A 22,752-nucleotide genomic window follows, 5' to 3' on the forward strand; every position below is an offset into this window, starting at 1 on the left:
TTGTAAGTGTGACACCTAATGACCCCAACCAACATTCATAAATTGTCATCAGCATTATTCTTCACACACTCAGGATTACCCAGCAAGTGTTGTCCAATTGCAGAATCACAGCTAATGTTGCACACTGTGCTGTGAGTTTTATAAATACAGGTTGGCTGAGTATAGTCAGTATCTTGCTTTTCATGAACAGCTCCGTTACAGAACATAGAACGTAGAACAATAGAGCGCAGAACAGGCCTTTTGGCCCTCGATGTAGCGCTGACCTGTGAACTAATCTAAGCCCATTTCCCTACACTATCCCATCATCATCTACATGCCGATGTCTAAATGACCTATAATGTGGCTGAGTTGACTACATTGCCAGGTAGGGCATTCCACGCCCTTACCACTCTGAGTAAAGAACCTGCCTCTGACATCTGTCTTAAATCTATCACCGTTTGATATGATCGACTAATCTTTGGGACATACAGCCTACATACTTGACACCACACTGGCACTAAAATTCACATACTAAATACCCATTCATCCGACAAGCAGAATGTCGTTTTGGTTTAATGGCAGCATTCTGTTAGTGGTGAGCAGTTTCAGCTTGTAACAGCTAACTTTACCCATTAAAATGGTGAGACTTCTTACCCTTTTACAGTAATCTGAAATAAACTGGGCAATTTTCATGACAAAGAATGATTTTTCACAATATACAGCAAGAAGTAATCTGACCAGGGTGGCTTTCTCATATCACACTTCAGTATTATAATCGTAAGGAGAATAAATAGTTAGGGCCAAACTTATGAGGTTGACTTTAAAATGGCCACATTCTACACCATCTGATTTTAAAAACATTTAAAATTCAACAAACCATCCTGCTTGGAGTTCTATCTTGTTTACACTGTGTTTTAACTGTTGCTGTTTCAGGACCTATCCTCAAAACGCTTGCACCCAGTATACACCCAGTGAGTTCACACAAGAGGAAAAAGATGAAATGTTAAAATCTGAGGCTCTTACCACGTTTATCAACTCGGTCGCTTTGAGGTACAGTTGTATATTGAATTGCCAAATCCGATTGGATACGTTACCAAACTTAAAGCACATGACCAACCTAACTTCATGGCCACACACGTTACAAACATAACTGTTCAGGTAAGGTCGCCATAGTCTTACCAGATCATGGGGCTGATCTTATTAGAGAGACAGAGAGAGAGAGAGAGAGAGAGAGAGAGACTACTGGAGGTGTGTTAACCTGAGGGTCACTATACCTCAGGTGAGTGGAAAGGTTGAGAAGGAGTGTCCTTCATGGAATATTAATGAAATAATCACTTGCAGTCAATCCACGACCCCCACTTCTATCGAGAAGGACAAGGGCAGCAGATACTTGAGAACACCAGCCCCTGCAAGTTCCCCTCTGAGCCACTCACCATCTTGGTCTGGAAATATATGACTATTCCTTCACTGTTGCCAGGTCAAAGTCCTGAAATTCCCTCCTTAATGTCAGGAGTCAGATGGCACCAGGTTACAGTTCAACAGGTTTGTTTGAAATCACAAGCTTTCGGAGCATTGCCCCATCCCCTGACAAAGGGACAATACTCTGATAGCTCATGATATCAAATAAACCCGTTGGACTATAACCTGGTGTCATATGATTTCTGACCTTGGCCACCCCACTCCAACATCATTTCCTCCCTAAGGGCATTGTGGGTCAACCCACAGCAAATGGACTGCAGCGGTTCAAGAAGGCTGCTCACCCCCACCTTCTCAAGGGGCAACTAGGGACAGGCTATAAATACTTGCGCAGTCTGTGATGCACATGTCCCACAAATGATTTTTTTTTAAATGAATGTCTGTAGTAAATGGAGAGTATGCAAAATGCCCTAAAGATGTTTATCCCAGGCTTCTGCTTCCCTGGGAATTTAATACTTATTCCAGAAACATTCTCGAGGTTGAGAATGCACACTTATAACGTACATTAGATACTGGTCTTGGAAACGATGTAATAGTAAGAATAGCCAATGAAGTCTAATTTAAAGGGCTCATGACTGAGATTAAATAAATTGGTCTTGCGTTCCCATCGACTTCTCCTTATTTCTTATTGCTATGCTGGCCCCTTGCTGACAATATTTTAAAACACATTAGTTGGGCTTATGAACTTATGATACTCAGGTCAACATATGGATGCCCTCACTGTCTCTAAACTGTTTATTGTTTATCCAACATCCAGTATTAAGCTGGCAGTAAATTCCTCTGTCTAATTATTGGGAAGAGCAAGGCCAATGTCTTCAATAATAGAAAACAAAGAGCTGCGGACGCTGGAGATTGGAAACAAAAACAGAAATTGCTGGAGAAGCTCAGCAGGTCTGGCAGCATTGGTGGAGAGAAAGTGGATCAGGTTGTAAGTTTGCTCGCTGAGCTGGTAGGTTTGTTCTCAAAAGTTTCAACAGCATGCTCGGTAACATCATCAATGAGCCTCTGGTGAAACGCTGGTGTTCTGTCCCACTTCCTACTTATGTATCTTGGTCTGTTGTGGTGGGTGCTATCCATCCAGACGAATCTGGCCCCTAGGCATCATGGTAACCTACAAACCTTCCAGTGCACTGAAACAGCTGCTGCTGAATCCAATCACCCCTTACCATAAAACTAGCAGAACGAATATCATTTACAAAATACCCTGCAAGGACGGTAATAAACATTACATCAGACAGACGGGCAGGAAACTACCCACCACGATACAGGAACACCAATAAGCCACCAAAAGACATGACCAACTATCACAAGTATCCTTACATATAGACAAAAAGGGGCACCAGTTCGACTGGGACAATAAATCCATTCTGGGACAAGCTAAACAAAGACACACACGGGAATTCCTAGAGGCCTGGCATTCAAACTGGAACTCCAATAACAAACACATCGAATTGGACCCCAATTTACCAACCTCTCTGAAACAGAACCAGAAGTGATATCACCCACCAAAACAGACCAAGACACATAAATAGCAAGTGAAACAGAATACCAGCGCTTCATCGGAGGCTCACTGATGATATTACCGAGCGTGGTGATGAAACAGCTGAGAACATACCTGCCAGCCCAGTGAGCAAACTTGCAACCTGAACCTCAACTTGAGCTACAAATCTTCTCAAACATCGCAGAGAAAGTGGAGTTAATGCTTTGGGTCGAGTGACACTTCTTCAGAACTGAGATGATGAAGGGTCTGATGAAAAGACTCAAAATGTTGACTCTGCTTTCTCCCCACAAATGCTGCCCAGACCTGCTGAGTTCCTCCAGCAGCTTCTGTTTTTGTTTCAGATCTCCAGCACCTGCAGTTCTTTTATTTTTATTTTAGCGAGAGCATCTACTGGCTGCAGATCTCCTCCGAAGGTAAGTGTATTGGAGGAGAGAGTGAGGGAAGAGAGGTGAAAGGAAAGGCTAAAGTGCAGAGAGTAAGATTTTATCTCAAAATAATAGATTGTGGGTTCTGTAGGCAGTGATTCTGATTAATAGGCAGAACAGGTCAAAGTAAAAACTGCTTGGAGAGGAATTTATGAGAATTCCTATTTGACTTAAACTGGCCTCGATTATTTTCAATGTATTTGACATCTCCCTGGCAGACAGGAGGGAGATTTAGAAACTGCTTTGTTAAATTGCAAAGTGACCGTGTGGGACAGGGGCCAATTGTTTTTTTTGCTAGTCTGGCCTTTTCATTCCTTTGCATTAACAACATACTCTGCTCCACCAAATAGACACAGGGTCATCAGGATAGGAGAAGGCCTTTAAGTCCCTCAGTAATGTCCTGCTATTCAACAGAATCATGGATGGACTGCAACCAAATTCCAAGCTCCCACTTTACCAGGTGTCTCTCAATATCTTTGTCAGACAAAAAGCGATCGCACTTCGTTTTAAAATTGGTAACTGCTTCAGTGATGTTTTTAACAGAGACTATCCAGCATTCTGCTGCTCATTGTGTGAAGAAGTTACAAATGAAGAACTCACTCTTATTTTAGTCAACTTCACAAATTCCAGGAACTCCCGATCCCTGTCCCCCGCCACAACCAGAAAATGTTTCCCGCAGTCTACCCAAACGGTTCCTCTTGATGATTTGAAAATTCTTTTGTCATTGTCAACACTCAATTGGTTCACTCCTTGGAGCCTTAGAGATCTGCACCACGGAAAAATGCCCTTCGGCCATTGAGTCAAAAACAACCATCAAACTATTCTAATTCCGCTTTCCAGCACTTGGCCCATTTCCTGGAATATTTTGTACATGCACATACTACTTCAGTGTGATGAGGGTTTCAGCCTCTCCCACCCTTACGCGCAGTGAGCTCCCGATTCCCCATCACCCTCTGAGTGAAAGTATCTTTCCTCATATCCCGTCTATTGGATACCTCCTTGATCTCCTATACCCCTCCAAGGGAATACAAGCCAAGTCTATGTGGCCTGTACCTAGGACTTAAAGCCATGTTATACCTGATAGCATGCTTGAGCTATAGAGACATACAGCACAAAATCAGACCCTTTGGTCCAACCAGTCCATGCTGACCATGTTCCAAAACTAAACTAGTCCCACCTGCCTGCGTTTGACCCCTAGGTCTCCAAACCTTTCAAGTAGTTATCCATATATGAACAACTCTATGCAAAAAAGTTGCCCCTCATATTCTTTTTAAATCTTTCTCCTCTCACCTTAAAAATATGTCCCCCAATTTTGAACTCCCCCACTGTAGGGTAAAGACCCTTGTCCTTCACCTTATCAATGCTCCTCTTGATTTAGTGAACCTGAGGAAGGTGAATAATCAACAATAAGGTCTAATCAACCTGTGCTATAGTTTTTCCAAGCCCCATTTAACTTGCCTGAGGTATATAGCTCAGGAACTGATGCAGTCTTTGCAAAGTTACACTTTCATTCCAGGTTTGAGTCAGCCCTACAACAAAATGAGATCATGGATGTCTTTTACGATGACTGGAGAGGACTTTCGGATGAAGATAGTACATTTGGAGGGAAAGCAGACTGCCATCTAAAGGAGTACCAGTCTTTCACAGATCTCCAAAAGAGCCAAGGGAAGAGGATAAGCCACATTGAATGGCACCCAGTCATTCTGGGTAAGGTGGATTTTAGTAAGGCTGAAACATCAGCCAAGGTTCATACAAACCAGGAGTAGGCCACTCAGCCTCTTGGGCTTACTCTGCCATTCAATAAAATCATGGCTGAGGCAGAAGTGAGAACTGCAGATATTGGAGATTAGAGTCAAGATTAGAGAGGTGCTGGAAAAGCACAGCAGGTCAAGTAGGAAGATCGACATTTCGGGCAAAAGCCCTTCTTCAGGGGTGGAGAGATAAATGGAAGGTGGGGTGGGGATGGGGAGTGGGTAACTGAGAGTGCAATAGGTGGTTGGAGGTGGGGGCAAAGATGATAAGTTGGAGAGGAGGGTGGAGCGGATAGGTGGGAAGGAAGATTGACAGGTAGGACAGGTCATGAGGATGGTGCTGAGCTGGAAGGTTAGAACTGGGGTAAGGTGGGGGGAGGGGAAATTAGGAAACTGGTGAAGTCCACATCCCAGGGATAGGAAGTTCCCAATTTGAGAACAGCTCTTCCTTACAAGCAAGATCCCCATTAATCTCAAAGATCTGCCACGCAAACATTTGCTCATAGTATGAGCTGATGTTTTTATATTATATTGTGTTCTGTTGCAAGTTGCTTGGAAATCAACTTTTTAACAAAATTCATTCACAGGATGTGACATCACTTACGGATGTATTCAAGAATGGAACCTATTTGTAATTGGGCTGCTGCCCATATTAATGTCATAAACCATCTCTGAACTGCTTCCATTGCACTTATATCCTTCCTTAAATAAGAAAATTGCTGAGTACACTAATCCAGATGTGGTCTCTCTGATTTAGAAATGTCCCTCCAGAGACTACAGTGTAAAACTGGATCTCCATTCCAGCACTCAGGAAAATCTAAGCTGCCATTCAGATGAGGCATGAGTTGAGTTCCTGTTTGTTTCCTGCTTATAAGGGATCCTATTGGCATTATTCAAAGAATCATGGAAAATTTCTCCCCAGTGAATGCTTATCCCTCAACCAATGTCAATAAAACAAATTAAATGGTCATTAAATAAACATTATTGGAATGAGTGCACTGATAATCGTAGCTCATTGTTCTACAAGTCCCTGTAAAATGTATGAAATCTCAATTAAACCACCAAAATCACAAGATTGACTGACTACTACTCAAGACAAAGCAATTCACACCAAGTTTCATAACGAGCAGATAACTCTACTGACAGTGAACAAAGAGAACAAAGAACAAAGAAAGTTTACAGCCCAGAAACAGGCCCTTCGGCCCTCCAAATGTACGGTCTAAACCTGTTGGTCAATTCCTAAGTATTTGTATCCCTCTGCTCCCCACCTACTCATGCATCTGTCCAAACGCGTCTTAAATGAATCTACCGTGCCTGCCTCTACCCCCTCTGCTGACAACACGTTCCAAATGCCCACCACCCTCTGTGTGAAGTACTTGTCATGTGTATCCCCCTTAAACGTCCCAACTCTCATCTTGAAAGCATGACCTCTCGTTATTGAATCCTTCACCCTGGGAAAAAGCTTGTCTCTATCCATCCTGTCTATACCCTTCATGATTTTATAAACCTCAATCAGGTCCCCCTCAATCTCCTTTTTTTTAAATGAAAATAAACCTAACCTACTCAACCTCTCTTCATAGCTAGCACCTTCCATACCAGGCAACATCTTTGTAAACCTTCTCTGCACCCTCTCCAAAGCGTCCACATCCTTTGGGTAATGTGGCGACCAGAACAGTACACAGTATTCTAAATGTGGCCGAACCAATGTCTTGTACAATTTTAACATGACTTGCCAGCTCTTATACTCAATACCCCGTCCAATGAAGGCAATCATACTATATGCCTTCTTGACCACTCTATCCACCTGTGCAGCTACCTTCAGGGTACAATGGACCTGCACTCCCAGATCTCTCTGCCCATCAACTTTTCCCAAGGCTCTTCCATTCATTGTATAATTCGCTCTAGAATTAGACTTCCCAAAATATATCACCTCACATTTGCCTGTATTGAACTCCATCTTCCACTTTTCTGCCCAACTCTCCAGTCTAACTATATTCTCATGTATTCTCTGACAGTCCCTTATGCTTTCTGCTACTCCACCAATGTTCGTGTCATCTGCAAACTTGCTGATCATACCAACAATGTCCTCTTCTAGATCAGTTATGTATATCACAAACAACGGTGGCCCCAACACTGACCCCTGTGGAACACCACTGGTCACCTTTCTCTATTTCGAGACACACCCTTCAACTACTACTCTCTGTCTCCTGTTGCTCAACGAGTTCTTTATCCACCGAGCTAGAACACCCTGCACCCAATGTGACTTCACTTTCTTCATTAGTCTACCATGGGGAACCTTATCAAATGCCTTACTAAAGTCCATGAATATGACATCTACAGCCCTTCCTTCATCATCAACGTGGTCACTTCCTCGAAGAACTCTATTAAGGCATGATCTCCCCCGCACAAAGCTATGTTACCCATCACTGATAAGTCCATTCTTTTCTAAATATAAATATAAATAGAGGGGCTCTCTGCCTTTATTCCTGATGAAGGGCTTTTGCCGAAAACGTCGATTTTACTGCTCCTCGGATGCTGCCTGAACTGCTGTGCTCTTCCAGCACCACTAATCAACATAGATATCTATCAGGGCCCCAGCTATTTCCTCTCTCACCTCCCTCAACAACCTGGGGTAGATCCCATCTGGTCCTGGGGATTTGTCCACCTTAATAACATCTAGCCTACCCAACACATCTTCCCTCCTTATGCCAACGTGATCCAGACTAATCAAATTTCTATCTCTAATCTCAAGATTCATCATGTTCCTCTCCTCAGTGAACATTGATGCAAAGTAATCATTCAGAATCTCACCCATTCTCTCAGGTTCGACACACAGCCTTCCTTCATTATCCTTTAGTGGACCAATCCTTTCTCTAGTTACCCGCTTGCTTCTTATATTAGAATAAAATGCTTTGGGATTCTCCTTAATTCTGCTCGCTAAAGCTATTTCATGACCCCTTTTAGCCACTTGATTCCTTGTTTAAGACTTGTCCTACTCTTCTGATATTCCTCCAGGGCCCGTTCTGTTCTTAGCTGCCTAGACCTTATGTACACTTCCCTTTTCCTCTTGGCTAGTCATACAATTTCTCCTGTCATCCACGGTTCACGAATCTTCCCTTTCCTATCCTTTGCCTTCAACGGAACATGTCTATCCTTCACTATCTTTAACCTATCTTTGAAAGCCTCCCACATCTCAAATGAGGACTTCCCTTCAAATAGCTGTGTCCAATCCACATTTCCCAGCTCCTGCCTAATTTTGATATAATCGGCCATGGCCCTGTTTCGTATCTTCCCTTAGGGCCACTCTCATCTTTATCTACGAGTATTCTAAAACTTACAGAATTGTGGTCACTGTTCCCAAAGAAATCCCCTACCATAACTTCTACCACCTGGCCTGGCTCATTCCCCAGTACCAGGTCCAATATGGCCCCTTCCCTCGTTGGACTATTGACATACTGAAGAAAAGGAATTCTAATCTACTACTTGTAATTTAACTATGTCCCTTTATAAATAAAACCAAAATAATGCTTAAGATGAGGAAAAGACAGATGATTTGACACAGATATCATGGGTCAAAAAAAGAAATGTGTACAGAGATTGATTACAAAACAGACGATTAAAAGTTGAGAATACAAGGGTGGATTAAAATCACTCTCATAGTTCCTTTTGAATTTCACAATGATAACATCTGGAAAGCGATGGTCATCCTTCACGTTGATCTGGTAGCCCTAGGTCTGGGGACTTTTTTGTTTCTCATGTTTTTTTTTGTCTCCCACGTGGAGAGGAGGGCGCAAAGGAGTATTTTTAGATTCATAGCCTCTGGGTGTCTCTGGCTGACCAAAACCTGTGTAGTGTATTTGTAGCAAACAGCAGCTCAATGAATCCAAGGGCTGTCATCAAACAAACTTTTCTTAACTCAAAGACTTTTTGTTGCTACTCCATCTCAAAGTAATGATATTGCTACTTTGAAAAGCATCATTGTCTTGCACAGTTCAAAATGCGTATCATTTGATTTTTATACATTGTAAAGCTCTCCTGATATTTGAGCAAAATATCAAAATAACTGGGTTTCCAGTCTAGTTTATAATCCAAAATGTGGTCCCTCACTGGAAAAACTCAATAGGTCTGGCAGAATTAAAATAGCAAGTCCAATTTGATTCTTCTTTGGAAAACATCTGAAGAAGAGTGACATTGGAACGGAAACTGTTGTGTTTATTTCAGATCTACAGAAATCACAGAAATTTGCTTTTATCACCTGCTTATTACCTCACTACAGTTTATTGGAGGTTTGTGTGCACATATTAGCTGCAGTACTCCTTCATTGCACTAATTATAACTTTTCCAAAGTACATCACTGTGTGTTACATGCATTAGAACATCCTGAAATTATGAAGGGCACATCACAACTGAGGTACAGAGCAGGAGATATGAAACTTACTAGAATAGATTTTACACAATCTCTCAAATCAACCTCAGTCTTTCTCTTAGCACAGTACCAATATCTATCAGATAAAATAAATAATATTGGAGCTAAATCAGTTCTCTCAGTGAGACAAGGTGCATATCATTGAGCACCAGAGACACACATATTCTGCCAAATCCATCCAATGTGAATGAATGGATAACTAATTGCAGGCTGTCCTGAACTCCCTGTGTATACAGACTTATCCAAGATAATAATAAAACAATTGGAATAAAATAATACACAGATTCTTTGTAGACTGAGTGGGCTAAGGCATATTCTATGATGTATTGAAGAATTTTATATGGTATCCAACTGAAACATATGAAATTCTGAAGGTGCTTGAAGCGGGTGTGATAATCCCTACAAGACTCAGGGGGAATCTTTAATTAATCTCCCTGTGGAGCTTATTGAGTTTGAGATACCTACTGGAGCTCATCACCTGAGCTCTTTACAAAGCAGATCCAGAAGTGGGTTTGTAGAACTGTCTATCCAGTCTGGGACTAACATTTGTACACCATGAGTGGTGGCTGTGTTTTGATGTTCAACAATAAATTATGTTCCTTTCCATTTGGGTTTCCTGAGTTATTCCAGCAGGCTAGTTTCTGAGAAGCTGTTTCTCCCAGTGGGGCAGCATAGAGCAAGATGTCACTGTCTCCAAATAAGGGGTGGGCCTTTTAGGACTAAGGTGAGGAGAAATTTCTTCATCCAGAGTGTTGTGATTCAGAGATGCCGGTGTTGGACTGGGATGTACACAGTTAAAAAATCACACAACACCAGGTTATAGTCCAGCAGGTTTATTTGGAGGCACTAGGTTTTGGAGCACTGCTCCTTCACCAGATGGTTGTCACAACCATCTGCTGAAGGAGCAGCGCTCCAAAAGTTAATGCTTCCAAACAGACAGAGTATTGTGAATCTTCGAATTTCTCTAGCCTGGTCAGATGCAGATGCTCAGTTGTTGAATAATTTCAAATCTGAAGTGAATAGATTTCTGAAAATTGAGGGATATAGGGGAACAGGTGGAAGGGTGGGGTTAAGGTAATAAATCAGCCATGATCCTATTGTATGGGGTAGCAGGCTTGAAAGGCCAAATGGCCTGTCCTACCTTTGATCTCTTACGGACTTCATTCTGAAAAAAGTAACTGTTTTTATAAACACTGGTATTAGTTTTATCCATGTATACATTTATAAATCCATAATTTATCCAAATTATTCATAATTTTATCCATTACACAAACTAACTGTGACAATTCTTGTGTTTGTAATCAGGGCTAGTGGCTGTCTCAGTTGTCGACCGCATTACTATGGAGGACAGGATTAACCTAACCAACAGATTAGTCCGCAGTCATTCATATATCCTGTTCTGGAATTTCACCGATCCCATCCACCCACAGGTATCCAAAGGACTTTTGCACATTACTAGAGAAGTGGTCAAAGACAAAAATACTCATAAAGCTCTTTGTGTCATTATAACACAGTTTACAATCTCAGTGAGATACTAGGCCTTGGGACATAGTTAAAACACTGCAGTTCAAGAGGGATATGAATAGATGCTGGAGAAGGAATTACTGTACATAAAAAAAATGTACATTAGCTTTATACATAACACAACCGATACCACCTATAAGTATAATCAAGGCTGAGATTCACAGGTTTTTAATCAGTAAGGGAATCAAGAGTTATGGATCAAGGCAGGGAAATAGAGAGGAGAATTATTAGATCAGCCATGATCTCATTGATCGGCAGAGCAGAATTATACAACACACAAACAGACCCTTCAGTACAACTCACCCATGCCAACCAAATTTCCCACTTGTCTGTGTTTGACCCATATGTTTGTAGCCCTTTCCTATTGATGTACCTGCCAAATGTATTTTAAAAGTTGTAACTGTACCTGCATCTACCACTTCCTCCGGCAGATTATTCCACGGACACAAAGGGTAAAAAATGAGGTCTGCAGATGCTGGAGATCACAGTTGAAAATGTGTTGCTGGTTAAAGCACAGCAGGTCAGGCAGCATCCAAGGAATAGGAAATTCATCAGGAATGAAGGGCTTATGCCCGAAACGTCGAATTTCCTATTCCTTGGATGCTGCCTGACCTGCTGTGCTTTAACCAGCAACACATTTTCAACTATTCCACGGACACACCACCTTCTGTATGAAAATGTTGCCCATCAGATCCCTTTCAAATCTTTCTCCCCTCATCGCAAAAATATGCCCTCAAGTTTTGAACACCCCAACCATAGGGAAAAGATCTTTGCAAATTCACCCTATCCATGCCCCTCATGATTTTATAAACCTCTATTAGGTCACCCCTCAACCTCCTACGTCCCAATGAATAAAGTCTCAGCCTATCCAGCCTCTGCTTACAACACAAACGCTCCAGTCCCAGTGACGTCCTGGTAAATCTTTTCTGCAGTCTCTCCTTTTAAGGAAATCCTGCCTACAGCAGGATGACCAAAACTGTACACAATACTCCAAAAGTGGCCTCACCAACATCCTGTACAACAACAAGGTGAGATCCCAATTCCTCGACTCGATTCTCTGAGCAACAAAGAAAAGCATGCTAAATATCTTCTTAACCATTCTGTCTACCTCCGATGCAACTTTCAATGAACAATGTACATGAACCCCTAGGTCTCTCTGTTCTACTACACTCCCCAGGGCTCTACCATTAACTGAGTATGTCCTGCACATTGTCGTCTTAGCAAAATGCAATGTCTTTATACTTGATAGGCTAAATGATCTATTTATGCTTCTAGGTCTTATAGTTTTAACTGAGCAATCAAAGACTGAACAGACTGGGTCATTTCCCTCTGCTAAGGTTTCTAAAATCATAGGGAAGGTATCCATTAGATATTGAGGGAATGTTCTGAATATTTTACTCCAGGATTAGGGAGAATTTTGAAACATTGATACGACTGGGAGAATTGAAAGGAATATTGATGCATTGGACGCTGGATAAACACATGAGAGAGAAAGGAAAAGAAGGTTATGGGGATAGGGTGAGATGAAGAGGGGGGCGGGGGAGCTCAAATAACTCTACCTACCAGTTGGAACAAACTGTCGAATCATCAAATCCCTTCAATGTGTAAGCAGGCCCTTTGGCCCACCAAGTCTACACCAACCCTCTGAAGAGCATCCTACACACCACCCCCAACCCTGTATATCCCATCGCAAATTTACCTAGCCAACACATCCCTGGACACTATGGGCAATTTCCTATGGCCAGTCCACCTAACTTGCACATCTTTGGATTGTGGGAGGAAACCGGAGCACCCGGAGGAAACCCACGCAGACACGTGGTGAATGTGCAAACTCCACACAGTCAGTCACCCGAGGGTGGAATTGAACCCGGGTCCCTGCTGCTGTGAGGCAGCAGTGCTAACCACGAAGACATCATGCAACCTAAATGACTTGGACTTTCCTACAAATGTCTTATGTGTTACAGATTTTTTTTTAGTTGTGCCCATATCCTTTTGGTTCTGAATCCACGGAATTCACAGGATGGTTACAGCACAGAAGGTGGCCACTCAGCCCTTCATACCTGCACCAGTTCATCCAAATGAGCATTATTACCCAGTGCCAATCTCCAGCCATTTCCCCATCTCTTGCACATTATTCTTACCTAAATAACCATCCAATTCCCTCTTGAGTACCTCCACTAAACCTGCCTCCACATTTCCAAGCAACACATTCTATTCCTAACAGCTCACTGTTTAGAGACATTTTTCCTCACATTACCCTTGCATCATTTGCATATCAGGGTGAAAGTGAGGACTGCAGTTACTACATACAGGAGTCAAGATTTAGAGTGGTGGGCTGGAAAAGCACAGCAGGTCAGGCAGCAACCGAGGAGCAGGAAAATCGATGTTTCAGGCAGGAGCCCTTCATCTCATTTGCACATCGCTTTCAGTCTATGTCCTCTTGTTGTACCTCCTTTTACGAGTGAGAACAGCTTCTCCCTATCTACCCAGTCCACTCGTGATTTTGAACGCTTTGTCAGATCTCTTGTATCAGAAAGGGTTAGAGTGTGTGGGCAAACACAGACAAATGGGACTGGTTCAGTTTGGGAAACCAGGTTAGCACAGACAAGTTGGACTGAAGGGCCTGTTTCTGTGCTGTATGACTCTATCATAGGTATCAAGGAATAATGAGCAAGGGCAGAAATGGAGCTCAGTCTCCGATCAGCCATGAGCTCATTGACTGCTGAAATAGGCTTGAGGGGCTGAATGGCCTCTTTTTTTAGCAATATGGTTGTGAACATTATGGTTAGACCAGAAGATATAGGATCAGATTAAGCCATTCGGCCTATCAAGTTTGTTCTACTACCTGATCATGACTGATATGTTCCTCAACCCAGAGGGCAGTAAGGAGTCAATCATATTGCTGTGGGTTACGTAGGTAAGATTAACTAAGGATGGCAGATTTTCGTTCCTGAAGCACATCAGTGCACCAGCAATGCAACAGCCTCATGGTCACCATTAGATTCTTCATTCCAGATTTTTAATTGGATCCAAATTCCACCATCTATCATAGCGGGATTTGCACCCATGTCCCCAGAACATTTTCTGGCTCTCTGGATTAATAGTCTAGCTGGTAATACTGCTAGGTCGTCATCTGTTCTTCTGTTGCACTCAATATCAGTTTTTTTGTCCTTTCTCCCTGATGGTATTATGAAGCGCCCTGCTGTGTTAGCAATCTCTCCATTCACAGCATTCCTTTATACTGTGTTCTTCTGTAATGCAATGGTTACAGTCTTGTGCAACCCCGCATTATAGAAACAATGCCTAAAGTGTTGCCGATGTAACTGCATTACAGCCAATGCACGTTATAAACAGTTTCCCCAATTTGTTAATCATTATAGTGAATTTGCATGACAGAGCGACCTGACTGAAACTGTCACACAGTGCGAACACTTATTGTGGGATCGTGTTAGCTCGTGGATTCACTTGAACAACCGTTCCGACTGGATGTCTAAACACATAGTTAAAAATCACACAATACCAGGTTATAGTCCAACAGGTTTAATTGGAAGCACACTAGCTTTCGGAGCGACGCTCCTTCATCAGGTGATAATAGAGGGCTCAATCCTAACACAGAATTTATAGGAAAAATTTACAGTGTGATGTAACTGAAATTATACATTGAAAAATTGATTGTCTGTTAAACCTTTCATCTGTTAGAATACAGTGATAGTTTCACTTCTTTCATGTGTAAATCACAAAACCTTTTTTAAAAAAAGTTGCATTCTTGGGTTAGCTGTTAACAATGGTGATAGCTAGACAATATTAGATTAGATTAGACTTACAGTGTGGAAACAGGCCCTTCGGCCCAACAAGTCCACACCGACCCGCCGAAGCGCAACCCACCCATACCCTTACATTTACCCCTTACCTAACACTACGGGCAATTTAGCATGGCCAATTCACCTGACCCGCACATCTTTGTGACTGTGGGAGGAAACCGGAGCACCCGGAGGAAACCCACGCAGACACGGGGAGAACGTACAAACTCCACACAGTCAGTCGCCTGAGTCGGGAATTGAACCCAGGTCTCTGGTGCTGTGAGGCAGCAGTGCTAACCACTGTGCCACCGTGCCGCCCAATGTGTTGAAGGTGTTAGCCCCCTGTGTTCTCTGTCTATGCCATGATGTTTAGATTGATTCTAATCAAAAAGTGAGATAATGGAGTTTTACATAAATTCATGCAGTTTTTGAGCTCAGAGTTCTACATGAATGTATGCAGCTTTTGAGCAAAGTGCAATGTAACCCTGCAAGTACAAATTCACCCTACAAAATATATGGGTGCATGTGGGTCTTTGTCTGTCTGTGTGTGTCTGTCTGTCTGGGTTGGGGGTTGTGAGTGTGAGAAAGTGTATGTGTGTGTGTGTGTGTAGTGAGTGCAGAGTGTCTTAAGTCTATGAGCGGGTGCATGTGTGAGTGTGGGTGTGTGTGTCTGTAAGAGTGTGTGTGCGCGTCTGTGTGTATATATGTCCATGTGTATGTGTGTGTGTGAGAGTGTGTGTGTGTGTAGGAGTATCCGTGTGTGTGTATAATGCCATGATGGTCACCTGTAGTGTGACATGAACCCAAGGTCCCGGTTGAGGCCCTCCCTATGAGTACCGAACTTAGCTATCAGCCTCTGCTCGGCCACTTTCCTCTGCTGCCTGTCCCGAAGTCCACCTTGGAGGATGGTCACCCGAATGTCCGAGGCTGGATCACTGAAGTGTTCCCCAACTGGGAGGGAACCCTCCTGTCTGTTGATTGTTGTGCGGTGCCCATTCATCCGTTGTCGTAGCCTTTGCTCAGTTTCCCCAATGTACCATGCCTCCTGGCATCCTTGCCTGCAACATATAAGATGGACAACATTGGCTGAGTCACACGAGTACCTGCCATGTACAAGGTGGGAGGTGTCCCCACGCATAATGGTGGTATCTATGTCCACACTCTGACACGTCTAGCAGCGTCTACCCTGACAGGGTTGTGTGGAGTTGTCCTGAGAGCCGAGCAGCTTGCTACGAACAACAAACTGTTCGAGGTTTGGCGGTTATTTAAAGGCAAGTAGTGGAGGTGTGGGGAACTTAACAGATGAAAGGCTTAACAGACAATCAATTTTTGAATGTATAGTTTCAGTTACATCACACTGTAAATTTTTCCTATAAATTCTATGTTAGGATTGAGCCCTCCATTATCACCTGATGAAGGAGTGTCACTCCTAAAGCTAGTGTGCTTCCAATTAAACCTGTTGGGCTATAACCTGGTGTTGTGTGATTTTTAACTTTGTACACCCCAGTCCAACATTGGCATCTCCAAATCTAAACACATAGAATGTGAGTGGACAGATTTTGGAATCGGGTATAAATGTTTGTCATTGCTGTGTTTGACTTTTGTTTAGATCATGCTGAAGGCACCGGATGATATTTATTGCTTTCAGTTCTGTCCGACTGACCCAAATATTTTGGCTGGAGGCTGTAAGAATGGCCAGGTAATGTATAAATTCTAAAGCATCAAAGGAACAAGATCATACTTTAACATCTGAGAATAGTTAAAATGTAAAATCAATCACTAAATTAAAGTCTCTCAGTGTAACTGAAGAAGCCGTGATTGGTGCAGGTACCTGATTTCCTCTCGTCCACACTCAGTTGCCCGGTCTTCAGCTATCTAGCTCTCTCTGCTTGCAATTCCTCCTTGAAACTCTAATCTTGCCCGCCCCCCCCCCCCACCCCAACCTTAAGATGTTGTTTAATACTGGCTCCCTTTAGCTGAGGTTTCAAACCCTTTGCTGGCTCACTGCCAAGTTTCATTTGAGAATAGCATGTGTCATGGAGTTTGTGAATATCTCACTACATTAAAGGTGCTATGTAAATACAAATGGTTGTTTTAGTTGTTGCTGATAGTTGTTCTCTGTTTTTTCTGGCTCAGGTGGTGCTTTGGGACATCTCTAACTTTGCGAGCAGATTACAGGGCAACCTTCCAGCAATAAAACCTGAGGCCGTCAAGTCCAACCTGTTGGTGAGTGAGATGGGACGGTGATGGTCTGGTCACAGCATGTGACCCCCAACCTCAACTGGCACATAATGACCAAGGTCTCATTGGCTAATCCCCTGCCTCTGTTTGACCTATCCCATACTCCTAGCATTGATTAACAGACAAGTCTACCTCCCCTCCCTAGTACCCCACTCTGGTATCCCCCTCCAGCCCACTGCATGTCCACTGGATCTTTAGATTACTTACCTATGTCCTTTAGGGAAGGAAACTGCCATCCCCACCTGGTTGGCCGTACATGTGACTCCAGACCCACAGCAATGTGACTGACCCTTCACTGCCCTCTGGGCAATTTTTGATGAGTGACAAGTGCTGGCCTAGCCAGCAACACCCTCATCTTGTCAATGAATAAAAGAAATAAAATCACCAAACAGAAGAAATCTCCCAAAGAACAAATTTACAAGGAAATTACACTGAGGAACAAGAACTAAAGAATATTCCTATTGGATATAATCTTAATCCTAATCTAGACTGATTAGTAGTAGTGTAAATGGTAGAGTTTATGAAGTGTGTTCAGGAGAATGTATGTTGTGGAACGCTGGATCCACCTTTGGAGAATGTTGGCATTTGTATCTGGGTCTCTGGATTAATAGTCCAATGATAGTACCACAAAGCTATCACCTCCCTCAAACTCCCTGTGTTTCAAGAGACCAGTTATCTGTTTACCCCATGGTCCTGGCTGAAGAATGGCCTGCAATGCATCCACACTAAGCCTTCATCCGGGGTTTCTGTAGTGGAGTCATCAGCCATGGAAGGTAACCCTTGTCTCTCAGTAACCATCCAGTCCTTGAAGGGAAGCAAGAACACGAGAGTCCTCAAGGCACTGACATCATCACAGCTCCCAGCGTTCCTGGGGCAGACTTGTAAGAAGTGGCTTTGATGAAAACAGATTGCTCATACATTAATGGAATGGAACGCTTTCTTGTTGATGAGTCAGTCACGTTAAGATATGGCACTCTCACTGTGAGGTGTGGATGATTTATAGCACTCTGCATCTAGGGGAAGCTGAGCTGGGTTGACAAGAGAAAAGGGAACAACCAGAACTTGTATCAGTAACTGCCTTGATACGCTTGTAGATTATGGTTGGTAAAGACCACATGATTTTCTTTTACTTTTTCTCATTGTGAATCAAACTGGGAAAAAGACTGTTTTACAACAGCGAACGCAGGAAGGAATTGCTGGATCTTTATAAAACAGATTACTGAATCTCATTGTAAGTCATGTTTACACTGTTGCTTTGCAAACGATGAGAAAAGATATAAACCAACAGCTTGGTGCTTATAAAATAAGATTCGGCTTTGAAACAGGTTGCTGATTGGTTTGTGGAATTGTGACCAATTGTGGATGCCAAAGGTTATCAGCCTGACAACAACACTGATTGGTTCCTGGGTAACTGAGCAACTGTGGTGTAAACAATACAGTGAACAGGCTTCAGACCTCTGCAAGAGGAGGTGATGCTTTTTCTCTCTTTCTCTCTCTCTCTCTCTCTCTCCAGAAAAGCACCTGAAGTTTTGGTAATCCAGTTGTCTCCCACTAATTACTGCTTTTAACCAATAAGTCAGAAACATTATCATTTGTAAACCAGTCGCTCTGTGCCTCTTGTGGAAATGTGAAAGAACCTCAAGTCATAGAGCCACATAGCACGGAAACAAACCCTTCTTTCCAACTCATCTATCCTGACCAAATTTCCCAAGATAAACTAGCCCCATTTGCCTGCATGTATCCCGCTAATCCTTTTCTATCTGTGTACTTATCCAAATGTATCCTAAATATTGTAACTGTACCTGTATCTACCACTTCAGGGGAAACGTTTAGGGGAGATGTGCGAGGGAAACCTTTCACAGGGAGAGTTGTAGGAGCCTGGAACCCACTGCCAGAAGAGGTGGTGGAAGCAGGTGCATTGGTACCATTGAAGAGGCTGCTAGATAGTTACGTAAATAGGGAGAGAAAAGAGGCATATAGACCGAGTAAGGGCAACAGATTCGTGTTTTAGTTTAGTGCATGATGATCGGCACAAGCATGAAGGGCCGAAGGGCCTGCTCCTGTGCTGTACATCTCTTTTGTTTTTTTGTTCCACAGGTATATAGGAACCACCCTCTGTGAGAAAACATTGCTCCTTAGATCCCTGTAAAATCTTTCTCCTCTCACCCAAAAAATAAGACCTATTAATTTGTAATAAATAGTGGTTTTTGTTAAGTACAGAAACCTGGTCTGTGTGTTTTCTGTGGATCTGTGTCTAACAGTCAGGTAAACTAGGGACTATGTGTATTTGATAAAATTTTAACTTTTTGTGATAACTCTGGGGCGTGATTTCCAGTGCACTACTGCAATAACCAGAATCTTTGTCCCACATACCTGGACACTACATGCATTTCACATGCAGATAACTGCGATTAGAGCTGTCTTCAACCTACACTAGGTCAGTGTCTGATGAATGGCAGTTGCCTCTTGGACGTGTGTCACACAAGTTGAACTCACCTGCTCTGACAGAGAAAAAAATACTTATACAGCCAACTCCAGATGTGGTCACAGCAATTTCCATGTCTGTCATACACTTGTGATTAAGATTAGTCTTGAAAACAACACAGTAGGGGGAGGTGACACGCTAGTGGTATTATCACTGAACTGTTAATCCAGAATCCCCTGGGGATCCAGGTTCACAATCCCCCACTGCAGATGGTGGAATTTAAAGTCAGTGAGAATCTGCAATTAGGAGTCTAATGAGGACTGTGGATCCATTGTCAATTATCAGGAAAAACCCATCTGGTTCACTATGTTCTTTAAGGAAGGAAACTGCTGTCTTACCTGGATGGCTTATATGTGACTCTAGACCCACAGCAATGTGGTTAACCCTTAACTGCCCTCTGAGCAATTAGGGATGGGCAATAAATGTTGGCCTAGCCAGTGTTGTTCTCTCTCTCTCTGAATGAACAATAAAAACAAAACAGTGCATGCTCGGCAGAATGAATCACTGGTTCAGCCTAACAATCCAGACCCTCACACCCCTCCCTGGCCCAACTATCCATGTTCCTTCCTTGCACTCCCTGTGAATTCAATGCTGTGTTTCCACTGCACATTTCCACCCAACTCTTTAATATAAGTCTTACTTTCTGAAAACCATCTCCTAACCTGCGGCCCTAAGTTTACCCATTCCAACAATCCAGCTGCACTGTCCCCAGCTGAAGTCTGGGTGTTGTGACTGTCGCTAACCCAGCCAATCATATAGTAACCCATGTCATCCAATCCAAAAGTCTCCCATCACATCTCCCATATATGTCCCCTGCCCCACCTCCCTGATGTCCTCTCTGCATCCCAGTGTGCTGCCAATCCCTACAACTCACTTCCCCACCTTCTTTACCGCAGCAAAGGTCCCTGATAACCCACCCACCCTCCATTCCCCCACTCATGACGTAATTGAACAGTCCTCCAGGACTGACCATGTCCTTATTTGCATGAACAGCCCTGTTAGTGATCATAAGATAAACAAACAGAATTAGGCCATTCAGTCTATCGAGTCTGCTTTGCCATTCAATCATGGCTGTTGGGTTTTTCAACCCCATTCTCCTGCCTCCTCCCTGTAACACTTGAACACCTTACTATTCAAGAACCTATCTATCTCTGAGTTAAATGCACTCAATGACTCGGCCTCTACAGCTCTCTGTGGTAATGAGTTCCACAGATCGCCACTCTCCTCCTCATCTCAGTTCTAAGGGGTCATCCCTTCACACTGAGGCTGTACCCTCAGACCATAGTCTCTCCACATTCACTCTATCCAGGCCTCTCGGTATTCTGTAAGGTTTAGTCAGATTCCCCCTCATCCTTTTAAACTCCATCATGTTTTGACCCAGAGTCCTCAACCACTCCTTATATGACAAGTCCTATACCACTGGGATAATTCTTGCAACAACACCCACCGCCACCCCCCCACCCCCCACCCCCCCCCCCCCCGACCTCCCAACTCCAGCACATCCTTCCTAAGATACGGGACCCAGAACTGCTCACAATATTCCAAACGGTCTAACCAGAGCCTTATACAACCTCAGCAGTGCATCCCTGATCTTGTATTCTAGCCCTCTCAATGAATACTAACATTGCATTTCACTTCTTAACTGCCAACTGGACCTGCATGTTAACCTGCATCCTAAACGAGGTTCCTAATCCCTTTGTGCTTCAGATTTCCAAAGCTTTCTGCTGTTCAGAAAATAGTCTACATCTCTATTTTGATAGATGATTGACCGTGCCGCTGAGTGATCTCTGTGCGGCCCAACCTACCATGAATCCTTTACAGGGACCTGATAGATCAGTTATGGCCCAACTCATGGACTGCAGTGATACAGAATCCCTGACCCTGACTACCCCAAACAGCCTTGAGAGTGCGGTGCTGGAAAATCACAGCCGGTCAGGCGGCATCCGAGGAGCAGGAGAATCGACGATTCGAGAATAAGCTTTTCATCAGGAAACAGCCCTAAACAGCTGACTAACCAAGTCCCTGGAATGAAATCAGAAGCCGCCTGCAGTGATTGGAGTCATGGACAGGTGGATCTCACTGACTAGGAGATCCCTGATTGGTGTTGTTAACCCGGACCATTCAGGGAGCCCTGGCTGACAGATATAGAGAGTCTCCTCAATCTGGCTCTGAGCTGGCTGGGTGACTTGATGTCAGGATACCGGCCTCTGTGCAGTTATTTCACTGCCATTGATTGACTGTGGAAACACCCCCTGACTGTCAGAAGTCCCTCTTAAGCTGACCGGGGACTCCTCCTTGACTGAAGCACGTTTAGAGCATCAGTGACTGTCACATGCTGCAGGGGTGAGATTGACAGGACTGGGTGCTACACAGCAGCACATCCACCCCATCTCCTAATTTCTGCCGCCAAAAAGGACAAGCTGCCTGGCCTTGTATCTGAATGAAACAGCAAGATAACACAGGGGCACTGAAGCCCCGCTGGTTCCTCAATAAGGCGGCAAAGCACAGAACGAAGGAGAAGGCAAAACAGAGGCACTGTGACACATGAACGCTGAGAGAGTAAGCAAACGTGAAGTAAAAACCATGTTTGTGTCAGCTGCCTCGGAACACAATAGGTTTTCTGAGTAAGAAGGACTCTGAAACGAATGTGCATTCCATTTAAGGGACAGATCCAACCTTCTTGCAAAAGCACAAGGGAATCATATGTGTTCCATAGTTATTCTTGGCAATTGTGCAAACCCACTTAAAAAGGAGCCACAGGATTTTAGTGTGGGAGGCCTCAGTGTTTATTGATTTTTACAGGAAATGACAGCAGGGCGCAGTGTGGAAATGGTTACAGATTGTACTTGACTTCGGTCCACAGTTCCCCATCTGTGCAGCACTGTGCTTCACTGAAGCTGGGAATGTTCTCCTTTACTGGGGAACAGCTGAGTCTAGCATGGCTAAACAAATTATATACAGTACAAAGGTCCCGGACCCTCAAGCATTTCTGTCTCTTCACTAAGTGAGCTACCAGCCATCATCTGTCTTTCACTTTTTGATTTGATTTGATTTATTCTTGTCACATGTACCTCGGTACAGTGAAAGGTTTTGTTTTGCATGCAGTACTGGCAGATCATACCATATAAAATACATAAGGGTAAT

The 22,752-nt window shown here is 43.4% G+C and overlaps 1 protein-coding gene across 1 annotated transcript in view; it reads left to right on the forward strand.

Annotated features, from left to right (window-relative positions):
* dnai3 (dynein axonemal intermediate chain 3) overlaps positions 1-22,752 on the forward strand; it is a 117,066-nt gene that overhangs the window by 34,897 nt on the left and 59,417 nt on the right. Inside the window, exons 7-11 of the mRNA XM_060829623.1 lie at positions 913-1,029; positions 4,898-5,088; positions 10,864-10,988; positions 16,492-16,581; positions 17,019-17,108. Coding sequence (XP_060685606.1) covers positions 913-1,029; positions 4,898-5,088; positions 10,864-10,988; positions 16,492-16,581; positions 17,019-17,108 — 613 coding nt within the window. The remainder of the gene's footprint in view (positions 1-912; positions 1,030-4,897; positions 5,089-10,863; positions 10,989-16,491; positions 16,582-17,018; positions 17,109-22,752) is intronic.

This window comes from Hemiscyllium ocellatum, chromosome 9 (genome assembly GCF_020745735.1).
Source record: "Hemiscyllium ocellatum isolate sHemOce1 chromosome 9, sHemOce1.pat.X.cur, whole genome shotgun sequence".
In the NCBI taxonomy this organism is placed as follows: domain Eukaryota; kingdom Metazoa; phylum Chordata; class Chondrichthyes; order Orectolobiformes; family Hemiscylliidae; genus Hemiscyllium; species Hemiscyllium ocellatum.